At 38.0% G+C, this 15,383-nt stretch overlaps 2 non-coding genes and 1 gene segment (V, D, J or C); all 3 read right to left on the bottom strand.

Moving 5' to 3' along the window:
- Nucleotides 1-4,292: 4,292 nt before the first annotated feature.
- Nucleotides 4,293-4,779, bottom strand: LOC134311824 (T cell receptor alpha variable 34-like). The segment is given in 2 exon segments: nt 4,293-4,627; nt 4,737-4,779. Coding segments are annotated over 2 exon segments (378 nt in total).
- Nucleotides 4,780-6,350: 1,571 nt separating this feature from the next.
- On the bottom strand, nt 6,351-6,432 carry trnas-gcu (transfer RNA serine (anticodon GCU)). The gene has a single exon. It is a non-coding gene; the product is annotated as a tRNA-Ser (tRNA).
- Nucleotides 6,433-7,292: 860 nt separating this feature from the next.
- trnas-gcu (transfer RNA serine (anticodon GCU)) lies at nt 7,293-7,374 on the bottom strand. The gene has a single exon. It is a non-coding gene; the product is annotated as a tRNA-Ser (tRNA).
- Between the last annotated feature and the right edge of the window lie 8,009 nt (nt 7,375-15,383).

Raw genomic sequence — 15,383 nt, forward strand, 5'->3', positions numbered from 1 at the left:
AGCACTAAAAACTCTGGTTTTGATCCAAGTTTTTGTTGATACCAGTGAAGACTATAAACTGATCCATCATATGTACAGGACAGTGTGATGTTGCTTCCTTCAGCTGAAGAATAGCTGGTTTGATCTGGTTTAATGCTCTCAGCAGCTTCTGATATAAAACATTATAACAACTTATAACATTTAGTTGATACCATATTAAACAAATTTTTTTCTAAATATAGAATTTATGCTTCTAATAGTAGAAAATTAATACTAACATATTTAAATATGATGCCTCTTGTATAACACTTACCATTATCATCAACAATAATGAAAATGAAGAAGAGGAGGAACATCATTGTGCTGAGTGTCTGATTCAGATCTGGCATCCAGAGTTGAAAGTGTCTCTGCTGTATGTAACTACATCTGGCTCCCCACCTCCAATCCAGTTACATTCATGTCAACTCATGTTAACCTTTATCTGATATTGTGAAGATAGACTAACAAACCATTGTATATAAATAAAAACAAAAAACTGTAAGTAGATAATAAAGTATAGCTGCAGTTTATGATGTGTTTGTTGCTACACTTCAACAGCATACATATGTTACTAATATTTCTACTGGCACATTACTGAAACACTGTATACATTAATTGAACTTTACACATATCACTATCTATCTATCCATCCATCCATCTGTTAGTTTTATATTACTCATTCTGAATATCTAGATGACTGTTTTAATGTGTGTTTACAGGTGAGTTTAATGCTAATTAATTTTTTAAGTGGTAATTAAAAAGGTACAGTAGTTTAGCAAAAGCCTGATTAATTAGTAGCATATACATTCAAATGCTGCTCTTTATTGTGTTTTGGCTTTATTCATAATAATGCTGATGATTAATTGAATCTTTTTATTTTCTACCTTCCCAGAATATAGACCTTCACTAACTCAGGTAAAATGGCAATCGATGTAAATAGGGGCAGTGGTACATTAGTTGTTAAGTTGCTGGACTAGTAATTTGAAGTAATTGAAGGGGTTTAAACCCCACTGCTGTGAGGTTGCCACTGTTGGGCCCTTGAACGAAGCCCTTAACCATCAATCGCTTGCATTGTATAATGTATATAGTCACAAAAGTAAGTTCCTTTAGATAAAAGTGTCTGCTAAATGCTGTAAATGTAAACAATCATTATCTCTATTTATTATTGTGTTGTACTGTATTTTTGTAAACTTTATACAAAAACTTGGTACTTTAACAGCTTGTCATCTAGCCTCCTCACCCCCGAGATGGGACGCTTTGAAAACAAACAATATCCTGTAACAACACTTGTTCATTTCAGCCTTTTAAATGACATTATACAAAAAAAAAAAGAAATTTTGCTTGGGGACTGTGAGTTATTTAGTGTCCAGTATACTGGACATTTGGAATTAAGAGCATGAAATGTGCAAGATTCTGAAAAAATTTACATATTATTATTACCATTATAACATGTGACATATCAAGTATTGTACATTTATGGCATAATGTAATACATGTTTATAATATTAAAAAGCATATACTAGTTTATACAGAAGTTAAAATTTACATTTTAATTATTTATATGAATATTTTAAATATTTAATTTAAAACTTTTAATTTTAAAAACTCAAAACCTTAAAAATGAAAACTCAAACTTTTTAATTAAAACATTTAGCTTTGTTCATTTCCCCTTTTCTTATAAACAAACTTTCCTTTTATAGATATATTTTAAAAACAAGGAACATTACTAAAACATAAAACAGAATATTCAGTTTGTGAATATTAATTTTAAATTTTAAATTATCCACATATCTATCTTTCAATATAAATATTTTGAAAATAAATGATATCTAAATTATTCAAATCAAAACCTTTTGCATTTCAGCTTTGAGTTTTTCTTTTCTTTTTTTAACGGGACCTTGTGTGGAACTCATAAAAGCAGTTTCGTTCAACCTGAATGCAAAGAAATACATTACATTTTAAACATCTTATGCTTGATTTTTTGGTGCAGCCAGGGTTTCTGCACCTCTGAAAGCTGGTGCTATCACTACCCACCACTGGCAAGTGCTCTGCCCCACTGTATCTAACATCTTGGCTTAGAATCACTTGACTCCCTATCACTATCCTGTTGATATTCATCCCACTACTCTCAACACTGCAGTCTATTACTATCATCTAGTAATTTAAGCACCTCATCTACTGTCAGCCCTTAACATACACGAAAAAGATATGTACAGCACGAAAAATGCAAAAAGTAATACTGATGCACATCTTCTAATTCATAGTTAGCATGACAAACTAAACAACATTCAATACGTTAAATCCAAATGTCCAGCTGGCTGGACATAAAACATTTGCTCGAAATTTAAGTATGCGTAAATACATATTCATCGCTTATATTGTTACCAATCATTACAAAAACCTTCTAAAAATACATCATTTCTAAAACACTTTGGTTATATGTGCACATTAATAGATAAAAACGTATGTTTTGTTCGGTCACGGAGGCAACAAGCGTCTTTCTCAACAGCTGCCATCTTCGGGTCTTTTTTCAAGAAGCTTAAAAAAAAATTCTCAATGTCTTTGACCAACCAGTAGAAAGACAGAGTTGTGTTGGAGTGTCTAAAAGTGAGTGTAACAAAGTAAAACTTCCTGTTGAGTTATAAAACCCAGAAAAAAAATGTCCAGTATACTGGACATTAGGAGTGAGGAGGCTAGGTGGATTCGAGGAGCACTATAAACAGACAAATAGGGTCCTCTTTTGAAGAAAGCAGGTGCTGTCAATGTTGTGTTTTTGTAAAGTGTGGCACTGTGAGCTGCAGGGTGCAGTAGTACAATGCAGAGTCAGATACTGTAGTAGAGAATATATTGATGGAACGCCTTTATAAATCACAGCTTTGGAAGTAAGGGTCAGAGTGCAGGGTCAGCCATTGTACAGCACCCTGGAGCCGAGAAGGTTAAGGCCCTTGCGACCAGTACCAGTAACAATCATAATACAATACAATAAGAAATAACAGCATCAAGAATAAAATTATAAGTATGCATGTTTGCTTCATGCTTTAATGTCCTCATTTAACCACTGGACCAACGGGCAGTGGAAACGTCTTTTGTTGACTAACAAGGTAGTTTTTAGTTATGAAATTAATGAACATTGTTTCCTTCATGTCAAAAAGTAAATTATAAATCAAAAGTAAAAAATAACCCTTTGAAGCTAAATCTTATTAGTGAAGGTAATGCTCTATATTAATACACCAATACTTATTTATTACTATACTATAATATAGTATACTATTAACTCTTAGCACAGTATCTCCACTGGTATTAACCAAAAACAAACATCTTAGACCTTTGACCCCTGTATTAATTATTAGCATGTTTAGATTAAAAGCAGTTGTTGAAGTACATGTTCATCGGAATTTCTTAACGAGTTTTTCTTAACTTTTTTAATGTTTAATGTTGTAACATGGCAGGGCAAGACCATTTTAATCACATTTGCACTTGTGATATGAGTATTTAAGTATATGATATGAGGATATGAGTATTCAGTTATGGGTTGGGTTTTTAACTTGTGAGTTGTGGCCTCGGGTTGCACATCATCATCTGTTTACAGCAGCATGTACAGTAGATTTAAACTAGAAGATAAACTGAGATAACACATGCACAGAATTTACATCCTAGTCAGTATGTCTTTACCATAAAATAAAGGAAAACAATATTCACATGATCAGAAAAGTTGGGACACTTTGTAAAATGCAATAAAAAAACAATCATTAGTAATCAGCAGGATAATGCACCATGCAACACAAAATAGTTTAGAAATGGTTTGAGAAAAATGAGTTTAGGGATCTCAATCTGATTCATCATCTGTAAGATGTGCTGAAACTCATTAAACAAGTCAGATTCATGGAAGCCCAACCTTTCAACTTACAGGATTTAAAGAATTTGCTGCTAGTCTTTGTGCCACAAACCACAAAACACCGTCAGAAGTTTGTGGAGCCCAGGCCTTGATGGGTCAGAGCTGTCAGCATGAGGTGGACATATAAATGATAACAAACAATACAATATACATTGTGTATTTATTTTTGTTTCTTTGTTTTTAATTACTTAAATAGTTAAACAATGTAAGTTAATAAAAATATGGCAACAGTTAAGAACAGTAACATAGCTGTATTGAGTGTTGATTTAAATCTCCAGTATCAGAGATTTCAATTGGCATTATAAGCTGGACACTAGAAAAGAAACGAGATGTAACATGTAAACTAAATACTAGTTGCTCCCTCCTCTGAGAAAAGGTTTTAGTACAGTATAGTTGAATTTCCTGTCACTGTGGGCTCCATGGCACAGTAGTACATTGCAGAATCAGATACTGCAGCAGTGATGATGTCTAGATCCACAATCTTTTTCTCTTTGTCAAGTTTGATGAAGATTCTTGGGTGAGGTGGTTCAGCTGGAGTGACATGACTACTAACTTTATTAATCATCAGCAGAAACTCTGGTTTTGATCCAGGTTTTTGTTTATACCAGTGGAGATCTCGTGCTGAATCTGGATATGTACAGGACAGTGTGATGTTGCTGCCTTCAGCTGAAAATACGCTGGTTCGGGTTGGTGTAATGCTCTCAGCGGCCTCTGCTATTAAAAAAACATTTAAAAAATTTTTAACATTTGGCTACATACAAAATCTTACTTGTTTAATAGAAAAAAACACAATGAAACATGATGCTGATTGTACAACACTTACCATTATCATCAATGATAATGAAAAAGAAGAAGAGGAGTAACATAATTGTGCTGCGTGTCAGATTCAGATCTAGCATACAGAGTTGCCTCTTTAAAAGTGTCTCTGCTGTATGTACCCACATCTAGATCCCCACCCACAATTCAGTTTCATTTATGTCAACTCTGCCTTCATCTGATATTGTAAGGTAAAATGACAAACTATTGTTTTTAAATATCGTAACACATGCAAAACGCTCAGTACGCAAAGTGAAACTGGCAATACCTCACTTATTCATGAATTGGCTTCAGGTGTGTTCATTAGTAAGCTGGTGATGCAGACTCCCGCTGCACTGTCAGATTGGCTGCTTGTTCCACATGATCGCCCACTGCCTCCTGAGAAATGCAGTTCTTTATGAAAGTTTTTCATTCTCTCCTTGGTCAAAAGACAGAAATGAGTCCTTCAGTACCTCAGATCCAACAATGCAGGTCTTGTCAAAGTGGAAAGAAGAGACTGATGTTGGCGTCAGCTGATGGTAAGCTCTTCAACTTCCCATATGGGCTAGCGGTCACCCAGGTGGTCCCGGTTCGACTCCCTGTATGGGAATTTGTCCCTATGATGGGACTCTAGCAAAACTTTGCCAATTAGTTTCTCTGTGCCATGTTGCTGTAGCTAAAGAGGCTTGTTCTGTTGGAACTATGACAGCAGTCTATCAGGGAGCAAGCTGACTGATGCTGGCTTCTCAGTATTATAAATCACAATTTACCAAACAGTAATTATCACACAGTATAGGTCACTGCTTTAACCAAAAGGTAAAATATATAAACATGTATTTACTTAGACAGACACCACACTCTACCACAGCTTCTACTATGCAGACCTCAGAAATGCTTTATGCTAATGCTAAACTGCATGCTTCACTAACCAGCGGTAATAATGATGTTTATAGTACGTTTATCACACAGAGAAAAACCCACATAACCACACCAGTAAGTTCTTAAACTGTTCCGATTTACACTGTCATGGTATAAATTGTATTTAATACAGTATCATCCCTGAAAAGGGGAGAAAGACTTAAACGTGATGTTTTCTCACTGCTGTACTGCGATTTGTGAGGAAAACACGCGAGAGCTCCCTCTAAGCTCTGTTTAGGCATTAACCTCGCCAGTTGAGGAAACTGACAAGCGCTCCCCATATTGTCTATTTAGGCAAAAACAATCTATTGCACATCAAAAAAATGAATTATTCCTTTAAGGAATCACTTTTCTAACCATTAAGAAGGGATATTAATTAATTACTTTTCCCATAAAAAGGTAATGGTGAGGTGATGGACTGCTAATCCATTGTGCTCATGCACGCATAGGTTTGAGTCCCATTCTCGTCAAACACAACACCTTTTAAACTCTTAATGCACGCTCAATAATCCAGCTCCACAAATCCACAAAGTGGAGACCTTTAAACAACGTGTGGTTACTAATCTGTATGTCTTTAACATTGTATTAAAAGAACGGCTGTATAAGATGAGCTGTTTCTGTTTGGTGTTACAGTTGTGTTTTTTTGTGAACAGTGCTAATATTTTGCACAGAGCTGAAAGCAAGAGTTTCATGGGTTTTGTTCAATGCTTAAAATTCTGGTTTTCGACAAGGATGGGATTCGAACCCACGCGTGCAGAGCACAATGGATTAGCAGTCCATCGCCTTAACCACTCAGCCACCTCGTCTCGCTTTACCTGCTTGTTTCTGGTCCGATTGGTCTGATTGATCAATGTAGCTTTTGTAGATTTGTAAAAGACTGAAGAGCAGAAAGCTCATTTTATTTTAGTTCTCTTTAAAACTGACTGTTAACAAATAATGCACTAATGCAGTGTGCGTGCACATTCTGGTAAACACCCAGATATTTCTTAAAAGACAATGTAGCTGTTCAAGCCGTCTGGGTTGATCAATCAGACCAATCGGCCCAGAAACACATTTTCCTAGGCAGGTCAAGACGACGTGGCTGAGTGGTTAAGGTGTTGGACTGCTAATCCATTGTGCTCTGCATGTGTGGTTTTGAAAACCAGACCTTTAAACATTGATCAAAACCCCTGAAATTCTTGCTTTCAGCTCTGATAATTAAGCTCCACCTTTACAACATATTGGTACTACTCACATAAAATACAACTGTAACACCAGAGAGAAACAGCACATCTTATACAGGCATTTTTTAATGCAATTGTGTTTTTGGCTTTCTTCATTAAGGTAGAGCATGTTCTGACGTGGTGGTTAAGGCGATGGACTGCTAATCCATTGTGCTCTCCACGTATGGGTTCGAATCCCATCCTCATTGAAATCCAAGCCTTTAAACATTGAACAAAACCCCTGAAACTCTTGCTTTCAGCTCTGTGCAAAATATTGGCGCTACTCACAAAAAACTCACAACTGTAACACCAAATAGAAACAGCTCATCTTATACAGCCGTTCTTTTAATACAATGTTAAAGACATACAGATTAGTAACCTCACATTGTTTAACGGTCTTCACTTTGTGGATTTGTGGAGCTGGATTATTGAGCATGCATTAAGAGTTTAAAAGGTATTGTTTTCGACGAGGATGGGATTCGAACCCATGCGTGCAGAGCACAATGGATTAGCAGTCCATCGCCTTAACCACTCGGCCACCTCGTCTGGTCAAGTTATGAGGAATGCTCTTCTGGTCTGGTTGCAGGTGAGTCATTTGTAATCAAGTGTGGCAGGAGGAGCTTCAGAGGGCTGGATTGGCCTGAAAACGGGTGGAAAGGGTACTACTCTTATGTCCGTTTGCTTTTCCACATATGGTCAATAGGCTGCAATGTTTTCAAAGCACACTAAGGTCATTTGAGAGAACTTTTAAAAGTATTTTCACCTCAACGAGGATGGGATTCGCCTACACTTTTAAAAGCTCTCTTGAATTACTTTGGGTCTGCTTTGAAAACATTGCCACCTATTGACCATATAAGGAAGAACAAACAGACGTAGGAGTAGCAATTCAGTACATCAGTGTTACTTATTTCCAATGTTTTCAAAGCAGACTGAGGTTATTTAAGAGGGCTTTTAAAAGTGTGTTTACTTCAACGAGGATGGGATTGGAACCCACGCGTGCAGAGCACAATGAGTTATCAATCCTTTGCCTTGTTCATCCAGTAGTAGACTTTCCGATCCTAGGTAGTTCATAGCCAAATTTATCAGCCACGCACTGATCTCTGTTACTTAAATTGTAACCATCAACCAGTAGGGGTCAAAACTTTTATGTTTTGAGGTAGTTTGGAGACTTTTAGCAGATGCAACATTCAAACACACGATTTTAACATGTCAGTTGCTACGTCTTAGCATGTTTTACTTCTGCGCCACTGAAGCACCATAACCGCACATGTAATAACACCTACCCTATGAAGCTTTTGTATTATTTTTGTACAGTTACAGTATAATTAGCACTCTTTAAGTGTATTGATCACTAGTGTGACAATAATATAATTTAGTGCACTGTAGCATATTGAAGATTAGTATACTTAAGTCTACTTCATAGCTTTATAAAAAATACACTTAAGTAAACCTTTGTATATGGTATTTAAAGTGTGCTTTAAGTAAATTACTTCAGTTGTTTAACATACTTTGCAAAAATATACTAAACATCTATTTGAAAACTAGTATTTAAGAAGTATATTAAATTTTAAAAAGTGAGCTGAGGTGCAGTTTGTTTTTACTGATACTGCTTGAGAAGTTTCTACAGTTTAACTGGAGTCCACCTGTGCTAAATTCTGTTGATTGGACATGATTGGGATTACCAACACCTGCCTACAGTTGACAGTGCTTATCAGAGCAAACTCCAAGCCATGGGGTCAAAGAAATTATCTGCAGACCTCAGAAACAGGATTGCATCAGGGCATAGATCTGGAGAAGGGTACAGATAAATTGCTGCAGCTTTTCATGTCCCAAAGAGCCACCAAAAATCTTCCTAGACCTGACCGCCTGGCCAAACTGAGCGATCGGGGAAGATGGGCTTTGGCCAGGGAGGTGAACATGAACCCGAGGATCACTCTCATAGAACTCCAGCGTATCCTTGTGGAGATGGGAGTCACTTTTATGGTAGAGTGGCCAGATGGAAGCCACTCCTTAGTAAAAGGCACATAACAGCCTGCTTGAAGTTTGCCAAAAGACACCTAGAGGACTCTCAAACCACAAGATTCTCTGGTCTAATGAACCAAAATGTACATTTTTGGCCTGAATACCAAGATTCATGTCTGGAGGAAACCAGGCACCGCCATGGCTGGATTACTGACCGGGCCAGTGGGGCCAGCGCCCAGGGGCCCTTGAGGTCAGGGGGCCCCGGGGGGGCCCTGGCCCAAAACATTTTGCGATGCCTATCAACATTTATGATACAATATATTTTTATTTCCGAGGGCCCTCCATTTTAAGGATCCTCTGACTATTAGGGACTTTGACCCCAGAGCCTCTTGGGGGCCCTAGCCATGCTTTTGGGGCCCCTAGCCATGCTTTTGGGCCCTAGCCATGCTTTTGGGCCCTAGCCATGCTTTTGGGCTCCTTATGAAAATGGATGAGGCGTTGTGGCACTGCTCTGACTTCGACTTCTGGCTATTAGGGGTCCTAGGAAAGAGGGGGGCATATTTTTAGAGGGCCCTGGTTATGAGAGCCCCTACCAGGGGGCCCTAGAGAAGAGCAGGGCATACCATTAGAGGGCCCTTGATCATCTTCCATAGAAGTCGTTTACCATGGCTCCTTGACTTTCTAGGGACCTACAAATTGCCAGGCAAGCTACCATATTTCATAACAGACGTTTTGTTGCAAATATGCGATTCAGGCCCTTACTTAATGGTTCTGAATTTGTATTGTTTCAAAATTATTATGTTCAATTTCTCTTAAGCGCAGATACACAAATTAATTTAGCAATTTTGCAATTATTTAAATTTAAGACAAGCAATTTGTGTGAATTTGGCCAAGGGTGTGATTTCACTTATGTGAAAACAACAAGCCATTTGACTAGTTTCATGTTTCCCCTTTAATAAACAACAGTAAAGAGACCAGTGTTCACTCTAGCTCTAAAGGAATGCATGAAAGGAAAAGTGCCTTTTCATACAACAGAACTGCAAGCTAATTTTACTGAGTAGCACAATTTTGGTTTGGTGACAGATGATGAAACAGCAAGTGGTTTTGTTGTAGTAGCTGTGGCTGCGTATGCGTGTAACCCTGATATTTTGTTTGAGGATTATTTATTGGAAAACATATTTTATTCAGCTATTCAATGACTATTCAATGACAGTTTGACATGACTTGACATGTTTCAAGGCAGTGTGAAGGGGTCTCGACAATAATTAAACTTGATTTAATATCATTAACACAGCATTTTTAATATACTCAAAACCTTCCCCCTGTCTCCCTCTCCATGCCTCTCTCTCTCACACACACACACACACAAAACAGCATTTTTTGTAGTAGATAGTGGCTGCCCCTCCCCCACTCTCTCACTCAGTGGTGAAAAATTGTTACATTGCCCTAAATTCCCACGGGGGCTGAGCCAATCAGGTGTTGCGAGAACTTCCAAGTGAATATGCAAGATCTATATAAAACCCCCTGCCAATATCAAAACTCCTAACATTCAGACAGTTCAGCTTGCGAACTTGCTCTGTGCTTTTACTACAACTTTTACCTTGCTATTACCAGATCAGCAACCAACAGCCTTTTTAAAGGCTCATTGCCCTTTATACTGCATTATATTATTTTATAATATATATAAATATTTTTATATTATATTATACTATACTATATTGCATATATTCTGTTACATTCTTTTCATAGTCTTTTCAAAGGCTTAGATATTATATTATATTATATTATATTACATGATATAATATTATATTACTATATATAATATATTAAACTTTGAAAGGTTCACAGCCTTTTTCAAGGCTAGTGTAACGTTGCTAACTAGCAACTCACAGCTTTTTTAAAAGCTTATTGTTATTTGCATATTACATTATTGATAATAGTAGAAGTGTAAGCTTTATAATATTAGTACATACATACAATACATTTACAATAACAACAATTTATAGCAAAATAGTTATAGGTCAGCCTTTTTTATTACATATTGTATCTGGTTCTACGTACAATTTTGGGATTGTATTTTTTTCCTGAACATACAACATAGAAACAACATAGTAAGTATTGGATAGGAATAGGAATTTGCAGGACAAGCTTCTATATTTGCATCTTAAGAAACACTTGCCATTAATAACATGGATCCCAAACAAAAAAGTGGTGCCTCAAAAAGAAAAGCAAAAAAGATTAAGGAAGCAAATCAGGCAGATTTCCTAAAAAGCGTTCCTTTGATCTTAAATTCTTCGAGAAACCGCTGGATATGAGTGAGACAAGTATTGCTAATATTAGCAGTGATCAGAGTTCTAGCAATGAAGATGTGATCACCACTGTCTTAGTGTCACCTGTCAGTGACTATGTACCTTTGCAGACCCAATCAGGTGCAGAGCAGGAATGCCAGCCCTGCCAGGCTACCACAGACCAGCAGCAGAAAGACCATGAAAGGAAAGTTGCAGGTGTGTCAGACCCACAATCAGACCAGCCAGCTGCATCGTGTGAGTGTCGTTTTTCAAATGAGGAGGGCAAGGACCCCAACTCCTGGTGTGAAACGGTCAACGACCCTGCTTTATGGCCCAGTACCATTACCGACCATGCCAAGTCGATTCTTGTTAGTAGAGGAGAAGCTGCATTTCAAAACAGAAGTGCTAAGTACCCAGCCTCAGTCAGGGATAGAGGCATTGGGGGTACCAGTAGGAGCTTTACAAATGCTCTACTCAGTTGCTCTCTACCCAACGGGCAAACTGTGACTAGGCAGTGGCTACTTTACTCTCCTTCAACTGGCTGTGTGTATTGTTTTGCTTGCAAACTGTTTTCCAGTAAGCACAATACTTTTGTTCATGGATTTTCTGACTGGAAACATTCAGAGCGGATTGGTGAGCATGAGGGGAGTGTGGAGCATAGGGCTTGCATGCTAGCATTATATAATCACTCCAGAGGCACAGCAACAATTGATTCTGATATTGTCAAACAAATTGATGCAGAAAGACAATACTGGCGGGAAGTTTTGAAAAGAGTTGTTGCAGTCATCCAGTTTTTGGGGGAGAGGGGACTTGCTTTCAGGGGAGATGATGAGCTATTAGGATCAGCCCACAATGGTAATTTTTTGGGCATCATAGAACTCTTAGCCAAATTTGACCCATTCCTAGCTGAGCACCTCCAAAGGTTTGGAGGTAAGGGAAAAGGTTCTGTGTCCTACTTATCATCGACAGTGTGTGAAGAATTTATCCATTTGATGGGACATAGAACAAAGCAGGCAATTGTTAATGAGATCAAAGAATCAAAATACTTCTCTGTTATAGTTGACTCCACTCCAGACCTTGCTCATGTGGACCAACTTACTTTTATTTTCAGGTTTGTTAATAATGACGGACATGTAGTTGAGCGTTTTCTAGCTTTTGAGCCTATTGAAAACCATAGTGGGGACAGTTTGGCAGAGTGTGTCGTTGCTATGGTGGAGAATCTGGGCCTAGACTTATCCAACTGTAGGGGCCAGTCATATGATAATGCAAGTAACATGTCGGGAAAGTACAATGGAGTCCAAGCTCATCTTAAACAAAGAAACCCTTTGATTTGTTATGTCCCCTGTGCAGCACATTCACTGAATTTAGTTGGTGTCAATGCTGTTGACAGTAGCCCAGAAGCTGGACGTTTTTTTGACTTTGTACAGGCAATGTACACATTTTGTGCATCATCTACACACAGGTGGGGAAAGGTTTTCCGTGATACTGATATCAAACTCACACTGAAATCACTGTCAGGTACTCGATGGAGCACACGAGCTGAGTCAACTAAGGCTCTTTGGAAATATTATGCACAACTGAGAGAGGCATTGAATGATATGTCTAAAGATATGGAGGAGAAATGTGTAACTTGAAGTGAAGCCTCTGCACTCTGTGACAAATTGGACACGTTGGAGATGGCCTTCATGGCATACTTCTGGGACACAATACTACAGAGGTTCCAAGCCACAAGCCTGCAGCTGCAGAAGCATAATATTGACATATGTACAGCTACACAACTTCTCTTGTCTTTACGAGACTTTGTGGCAGCACAGAGAGATAACTTTGAGGTGTTTGAAGGGGCAGCTTTAAATGTCACCACTGCTGTCTCCCAAGAGTACAGGCATGACCTCCAGCGTACAAAGAAGCGCAAAATTATGTCTGATGATAGTGCAGAGCCAGGTGTAGCATTTAACGGAAAGGACAAGTTTCGGAGTGCTGGGCAACTCTTTGCCCAGGGGCCCAGACTATCCTTAATCCGTCCTTGGGCACCGCTCATCACCTGGCTAATGCCATCTTTACAGTGAAGCATGGTGGTGGCAGCATCATGATGTGGAGATGTTTTTTAGCAGCAAGACCGGGGCGACTAGTCCTGATAGAGAGAAAGATGAATGCAGCTAAGTACAACGAGATCCTTGAAGAAAACCTGCTCCAGAGCACTCTGGACCTCAGACTGGGGTGAAGGTTTACCTTCCAACATGACAATGACCTGAAGCACACAGCCAAGATAACAAAGGAGTGGCTTTGGGGAAAGTCTGTAAATGTCCTAGAGTGGCCCAGCCAGAGTCCAGACCTGAATCCAATCAAACATCTGTGGAAGGAGCTGAATATGACTGTGTACCGATGCTCACCATCCAACCTGGTGGAGCTTGCAAGAATATGCCAAGAGGAATGAGCACAAATGTCCAGAAACAAGTGTGCCAAGCTTGTAGCTTCTTTCCCAAGACGTCTTGAAGCTGTAATTGCTGCCAGAGGTGCATCAACCAAGTATTAGGCTAAGGGTAAGTACAGATATTAGATTCATTCATTTCGTAATTATTGATGATTGTGTTTAGATGTTTGAGGCAAAAAAAAGAACTCAATCTAATATAGAATAAGTCTGTAATGTAATACAACCCCAAATCAGAAAAAGATGGGACAATCCAAAAGCCAGGATCTGTCGTGATATGGTGTTGTGTCAGTACCATATCATTTACACTTCTCTGATGGCAGCATTAATGCAGGAAAGTACATTGAGATTTTAGAGCAACATCTGCTGCCTTTAAGAGGACGTCTTTTACAGAGACGTCCATGCAGCCTGTCTGTAGTCCTAACCTTTCCCCAATATCAAAACAATGGCATCCTGTGCTGTTGTACACCTTCAGAAGTGTCTGCAGGAACAATAAGACAAAATCGTTTAAGGACCACTGAGTTAAAACACTGATTGTTTATTAGATAAACAGACTTGGGTTACAAGAAGATTGATAAAATGTAAACATGCTAATAGTTCCCTCCTCTGATAACAGGTTTTTGTACAGTATAGCTGGATTTCCTGTCACTGTGGGCTGCAGAGCGCAGTAGTACAGTGCAGAATCAGATACTGCAGCAGAGATGATCTCCAGTTCCACTGTTTTTTTTGTTTTTGTTTTGTAGCGTTTCATTGAGATTCTTGGATCAGACGCTTGAGCTGTTTTAACATCTTCACCATCTCCAACAATCAGCACTAAAAACTCTGGTTTTGATCCAAGTTTCTGTTGATACCAGTGAAGACTATAAACTGATCCATCATATGTACAGGACAGTGTGATGTTGCTTCCTTCAGCTGAAGAATATCCGGTTTGATCTGGTTTAATGCTCTTAGCAGCTTCTGATATAAAACATTATAACAATTTATAACATTTAGTTGATACCATATTAAAAAATTTTCTTGTAAATATAGAATTTATGCTTCTAATAGTAGATAATTAATACAAACATATTTAAATATGATGCCTATTGTATATCACTTACCATTATCATCAACAATAATGAAAATGAAGAAGAGGAGTAACATCATTGTGCTGAGTGTCTGATTCAGATCTGGCATCCAGAGTTGAAAGTGTCTCTGCTGTATGTAACCACATCTGGCTCCCCTCCCCCAATCCAGTTACATCCATGTCAACTCATGTCAACCGTTATCTGATATTGTGAAGATAGACTAACAAACCATTGTATATAAATAAAAACAAAACCTTTATGTAGATAATAAAGTATAGCTGCAGTTTATGATGTGTTTGTTGCTACACTTCAACAGCATACATATGTTACTAATATTTCTATTGGCACATTACTGAAACACTATACATTCATTGAACTTTACACATATCACTATCTATCTATCCATCCATCCATCCATACATCCATCCAGTGGTTTAGTAAAAGCCTGATTAATCAGTAGCATGTACATTCAAATGCTGCTCTTTATTGTGTTATAACTTTATTTATAATAATGCTGATGATTAATTGAATCTTCTTTTTATTTTCTACCTTCCCAGGATATAGACCTAAACTAACTCAGGTAAAATGGCAATCGATGTACAGTGTATCACAAAAGTGAGTACACCCCTCACATTTCTGCAAATATTTCATTATATCTTTTCATGGGACAACACTATAGACATGAAACTTGGATATAACTTAGAGTAGTCAGTGTACAACTTGTATAGCAGTGTAGATTTACTGTCTTCTGAAAATAACTCAAGACACAGCCATTAATGTCTAAATAGCTGGCAACATAAGTGAGTACAC

This window comes from Trichomycterus rosablanca, chromosome 4 (assembly GCF_030014385.1).
Source record: "Trichomycterus rosablanca isolate fTriRos1 chromosome 4, fTriRos1.hap1, whole genome shotgun sequence".
In the NCBI taxonomy this organism is placed as follows: domain Eukaryota; kingdom Metazoa; phylum Chordata; class Actinopteri; order Siluriformes; family Trichomycteridae; genus Trichomycterus; species Trichomycterus rosablanca.